Source organism: Thalia democratica, chromosome 1 (assembly GCF_965202585.1).
Source record: "Thalia democratica chromosome 1, ktThaDemo2.hap1.1, whole genome shotgun sequence".
Classification (NCBI taxonomy): domain Eukaryota; kingdom Metazoa; phylum Chordata; class Thaliacea; order Salpida; family Salpidae; genus Thalia; species Thalia democratica.
The window spans coordinates 76929295-76935692 of NC_139165.1; the positions used below are offsets into that span (position 1 = coordinate 76929295).

The 6398-nt window shown below is 26.5% G+C and overlaps 1 protein-coding gene across 1 annotated transcript; it reads right to left on the reverse strand.

The window, feature by feature from the left end:
* Positions 1–1045: 1045 nt before the first annotated feature.
* LOC145847135 (uncharacterized) lies at positions 1046–2310 on the reverse strand. Its single transcript, XM_082953525.1, has 2 exons — positions 2215–2310; positions 1046–1835 (listed from the first exon to the last, which is right to left on the reverse strand). Exons 1-2 carry the CDS (start codon positions 2260–2262, stop codon positions 1080–1082), a joined length of 804 nt encoding a protein of 267 aa, XP_082809651.1. The 5' UTR covers positions 2263–2310; the 3' UTR covers positions 1046–1079.
* Positions 2311–6398: the final 4088 nt, after the last annotated feature.

Sequence of the window (6398 nt, forward strand, 5' to 3'; positions counted from 1 at the left end):
TTTTGCTTTAGTTGTTGATGATTCACAACATACCTATTTAGTTTTACAACTTAAACTTAGTAGTAATTTATATACTAATGGGTTTTTTCATAGTCCTAAAACACTTTAAAACAAACAAAGTCAATACATATTTAAAATATTTTATTTTGAAATTAAAAATGTTAATAACGTTTTATTATACTCATGAGTATAACAAAATCTAAACGTCTGTTTTAATTATAACGCCTGTTTTTTTATGTGTTTCTAAACTTAGTAAGATAACTTTTTCATTTCCAAACCAATAACACTAAAATTTTTAGTTTTAAACCAGTTGAAAGGAAAAAATAAATAACTAACTTAAAATGTTTAGTGTTGTGTATGTAACATATAAATACAATAAAATTAAGTGTATATAAATAAAAATCTATTTTTCTATAAAAATTTGTTTAAATGTTAGGAAATTATTGTAGATACTCGTAGATTAGAAAATATGTTTTTAAGATTTAATTAGTTTATATATCTGACTGAAGATTATTTTCATTTTTACTTAGAGTTTTATTTTGTAAACAAATGAAATAACGCAAATAGTAGGTAATAAAACTTTTATTGTAATAACAGTCATATATTCGTTTCTGACTATCATAAAGAATAACCGAAACATAAAATTTAAAACACTATATTTTTCAACAAGTTTGATGTGATTCAATTTTAAAGCATCTTTAAAAGTTTTTGCTTTATACATTCTCTAGGAAAAGTTGCAAAGTTTATAAACAAATTTTCAAGACTAATATTATCCAATATTGTAGAATTTCAACAAGTGTATAAGGTATAACTTTTAAAAGAAAACAACATTTTAAGTAGCTTACTATTTTTAAAACTTAAATTAAAAGTTAAAACGTTTATAATTTTGTTAAAATCTTTACTATTGTACATACGTTACATAGTTAGAGTACGTATTTAAAAAATCTAAGTCATCTAATAAAAAAAAGAATAGATCCTTTAATTGAAGAAAAAAATGTTTTTAGTTTTAACTCAAAACGTGGCTAAGTGGATTGTATAACAAAGGAAATCCGTTTGAAAAGTTTAAATTGTTATTCTGGTTAAAAAATGTAATCGGTTTGTACAAAGGGAAAATCCCCTAAACTGTTCTGAGCTGCCAACTGCATTGACGCTAATTGATTCTGCTGGCTCTGCAACAAGCTGTAAGCTGATTGGAGCATCTGGTTCGCTTGCAAGCTGCTCATTGGTGGATACGAAGGCTGTTGTGACGTCATAGCGTGAGTTTGAAGATGGGAGATAAGTTGGTCGGAAGTCGAAAACTTCTTGCCGCAAGTGACGTTATTGACCATCCAGTTGCAGACGTGCTGAGAATTTTTCAGCTGATCTTCGATTGTCTTCATGTAGTAATGCATCGGATTCATCATCTGCATTTGAATGTTCGCCTGATGATTGAAGTTGCTTTCAGAGAGCAGACTTTCTTTTGAAACGGGCATAGCATTACTACTTTGAACAAAAGCGCTGTCAACATCCAATGGAGATACTGATTTTGCACTCATTGGTGTCAGCCTCTGCTTTTTAGGCGATGGTGTCGCCCCAGCGCATGAGTTTTGGCTGAATTTTCGTTTGCACTGATTTTTTTGAGTTTTCATATTTTTGTCAAAAGCTTCATCTATCTTGTATGAAGTCTTTGACGATTTACAGCTCCCCGTCATTTTTGTTTTAACGAAATGATGATTCATAACCTTTTGGTAGTTCTTTGATATTTTGGGACTCTGTTTGGATTTGGAGAACAAATTGCTTTCAATTGCCGAACAAGTTTGTTCTAGCAATGCTAACGGAGACAGGTTTAAGTTGATCTGAAAATACAATATTTATCAACTTACTTTAACTAAAAACAATATGTATCAAGCAGTTAAGTATGAAAAACTTAAAACAATAACACTAAATGAAACAGGAATTTTTAAGTAAAAAGTTAATGGTGTTAAAAAAAATTGATATAAACATCTTTTTTTAAAGTGGAACTACATACAAACGCTTGAAACTTATTTAGATATAAGGTTTATTACACTTCTTTTTATAATTAAAATATATCAATCACAATAAAAATATAGCTAAAAATTATTTCTCTTATAATGTTTTTTTTTAAATTGTGATCTATAATATAGTTTAATGATATTTTTTTGTTGCTTAAAAGTAAAGACTTCTTTAAAGTTACTATAAAATATTTCAACTTACTTCTGGTTTACCATTCTCGGTAGGTTGTAGATATTTATAATTATCCATTGCTCCTTTTTAATTATTATCAACAAAAGTAATTAAAGTTAAAATTCTGTGTTTAAAAAAAATGTATTTGAATCGTTACTAATCAAAATAAAAATAAATATGTTTGAAGTTTAGCAAAGCAATAATATTATTAAAATTCTTGATGTTTTGTTGTAATTCATTGCTTCTTTTGATTATATAATTTATAACGTGTATAAAAACTTGATCTGTAAAATAATGCTATTAAAATTGAATGCTTTAACATAATTCTGTTCTTTCTGAAAGTAAAAACAATAAAAAAATACATAAAAACAGCTGAAGTACTTGTTTTAGCTAACTAGGCATATAGAAACTAGAAACAAAAAAATCGATGTTCAGAAAATTGTTCTTTTTTTTTTTGCTTTGCCTTTTTATCTTTCAACCTTATGATAGCTCTTTTCTACCTCTAGTGTTTGATTTTTCGATTGACAACTTATTTTCGTCTTTTTCAGCGAGTAGTACAGAAAACAGAGAGTGCTTGATCTGAAATTAAATTAGAAGTTTAGCAACGATTTGTTTTGTTAATTTACGGTTATATGCTTAAAACTAAAAGTTTAACATCTCTTATAATTGTTATAACATCATGAATAATTTTAACTCAAAAAATGTATATAAACTTATTATATCTTGCATCTAGTCCTACAAAAATGTTGCAAATTAATAAAAAAGTTAATTAGTGCAGTTAATAAACAAGCACATATCAATATACTTTTGTTTGAAAACACCAGATAACTTGTATTTAGGATAACTTTAGACGATGATAACAAAAAATGAATAACTTTAAAAAAAGTTTTTTTTTTTTTAAATAAAGTTTTACGTTTTTTATATTAAAATATTTTTGGTAAATAACAACACTTTACAACACCCATAATTATTAAATTAAAGTTTGTCTTCTTAAGCCAATCAAGAAAGAATAGTTAACGAGAATTTTTTTAAACTCAAAAATTAGTTTAAAACTATTAAGCCATTTGTAAGCTCAGTTCAAAGAACGTCTTAACAAACAATTGATTTATTTTTTCTGATTGATAGAAAGTTAAACGCTGTGTTTGGGAAACGAAAAAAGATTATTTCATCACAAAAGGAATTTTAATCAACTGCATTGACTTACGCTCAAAGTTTGACATCAGATTGAAATTCGGTTATATCGTAGTTAAATAACGCATACCAGCGCAGAAAGCTTAAAAATGCAGTGTTTTTGACGATAGTTTAATGCTTAAATTTTACTTTTTGTGTTTCTTGAGTACCAACCTCTCTTGCTGCTACAATCATTGAACCGCTTCTGAGTTTCTCACTACATATATGCGCGTTGCAACGAAATTAAAATACGCACATCCTTCTTTGTGATTTAAATGGTAGCGAAAAAACAAAAAAAATAATGCGAATTCTTTAAGTTTGAATGATTTTAATGTATTTTATTGTAGCTTTTCGCGTTTGTCGATGATAAATGTTATTTACAAGGCATATAAGTCAAGTTTAAGGATAAGAAAAAAAAACAAATAACACTTTCAAACGAAAGTAATGTACTTTTTAACCAAATAGTTTTTAGTAGCTTGATATCTGCTTTATTGCTGTTAAACAAAAATTTTCTAGCCTTACAAGTTTTGAATGATTTAATAAATGTTTATCTTTTATACAGAATAAAACAAAATATTCGTAAACGAGGTTAATGAACGAGGTAAAACTTAACAAAAAACAAACAAAAATAGTTGGTGACTGATGAAGTACTTGTCATTTATCCCTATTACTGTTCATTGTGTCAAGTAAAGTTTTATTTATACTTAAGAAGAATTTTTTTAAACTTTGCAGTAACAAGTCGGTCTTTATCTAAAATCCTTTTTAGTAAAATACTTCTAATTAAACGCCTATTAAACTTTAAAAGACACAGCTCTTCATTGTGAAATGAAAAACTTAGTGATACTTGATCAAAACTTCTAAGTTACTAATCAAGTGCCTTATTAGACCACCAAAAAAATTCAGAATGTGCTAGAAAGACTGATTTGTTGAAAACAAGGGTAAAAGGTTCAACGACCATTATTGGATACATAGCTTTTTAAGAATTTTGAAACTTGACCAGTTGTTAAAAGCGTATAAAACAAATGTGTATTATTGAAAAATTAATTAAACTTATACGGTGGTTGTTAACACAAATTTTTTTTTTCCAGTCAATTAAAACCAAAAATTAATGTAAAATTAGAAGCAGAGTTTAGAACAGGGGTCGACAGCCTTATGTAACTCGCGGGCCAATTTTCCAAGAAAAAATTTATAAAAAACCTTTTAGGGCCGTCATTTAAAAAAAGTTCTAGTATTCAGTAGAAAAATGATATTTAAGATCAAAAATATGATAAATTTAGCAATATTAGAGCAGTAATAAAGAATTTTTATTAAATTAAGAGCCTAGCTGTAAGTTTTTATTATAAAATTTTTAATTTTTATTAATTTGAAAATGTGTATTTCTGAATGAAAAGGAGCTCGCGGGCCGCAGATTTTGACTTTAAAGTCAGCAGTGTGCCGACCCCTGGTTAGAACAAAGACTTTAGATTGTTTCAAGTGGTTTGAGTGATTTCAATTTTCAAAATAGTTATAATGATCTTGTTTTATATCCAGACATATGCAAAAACAGTTATATATTAATTTCAGAGAAATAACTTTTGCATTAGAATTTAAAAATTGTAATTAAATTAAGAAGTCAATCTTGTAAACAAGCTTTAAGTTTTAAAACTAAATAAGTTTTAATAAAAATGTACGTCAAAATACCTTAAATCTTCAAAGCTAAATTAAAATTAATTTAAGTGCAAAGTCAGTTTAACTGAAAGGCTGTACTTCAACTACAAAAATCGTCCTCTATGTAGCCCAAGCGAGACTAGTTTTAAGTTTTTACGAGTTCTTCAAAGTATTTTTTATTTTTATTTTATACACACTGAATAAAATTATAGAAATACTTTTATGTCAAGAAAAAAAAAGTTAGTACTACTATCATGTATCTTTAAATTAAATTTCACATTTAAAGTAAAATTTTTAAAAAGTACCTAAAAAAATTTAAAGTCTTTTTTTTTTGAACGGTTACGTGTAGCGGTACTTTAACGTTTATGCATAATTTAATACATAAAGTTTTCTTTTTGTACGTTTTCTTTCTCATAGACCACCTCATAGAATAGGTTCAGTATATTTTTAGTCAACCTAGAGCCTTATAAATAATCTAGTTTTTGACTTCGTGGCCTTTGGTCAATGTGGCAATTCAATGTTGTTGAAAAGCTTATTACACTAACAATAGTTTGAGTTGAATTATTACTTTTATATCTACTTATTTTCAACTTATTCTCAAATTTAACCAAAGTTCAGTTAACCTTTGTTTTCAGATTAACTAAATTAAATTTTAATTAAAACTTATTTTTGATATTAAAAAAATTTAAATAAAATATATTTCACTTTATTTGATATTTACTAACTAAAACTAGACCGACATTAAAAATTATAAAGTAAGACTCAATTACTTTTTGTTTAAAAACTGTACTAAATGTTTACAAAACTTTTATATAATAACTCTTAAGATGAAACAAATAAGCATCAAAAAAATATCGTTTGCATAAATTATCAAGTTTTGTTCAAAGACAAATATGTTCTTATAGAAAACGTTTCAAATCAATTTTGTTACGTTTTTACTATCATTCAAAGCCAAAAATGTTTGGTTTCGTCTTAAAACGTAACTCTTAAAAACAAATTTTACTGTAAACATCTAAAGAGAAAACAAACTTAAGCTTATGATATGTGTCATTGTTTGTCTACTGACAGACGAAGTTTTCTGTTGTGTTTACTCATCTGATAAAATATTTGTTTAATCCGACTAATTAAACAAATAAGTGGAATTTTAGTGAACTGGGAACACTATAGACGTGTTATTATAAACGGGTTCTACTTTCAGCTAAAGTATTAAGTTATGAGAATTGTCTGTAAACCAAACGGCTGTAACTATTTTTAGCGATTTATCCTTTTTTAAAGGTATTTTTTGTTAGACAGTATTTTTTGTCGGTAAACTTAAAACGTAATTTTAATTAAAAGTTTTAAATAAGCTAAATATAATTAGGAAATAGAGTTTGTGACAGTTTTTGTTTATTTATTAG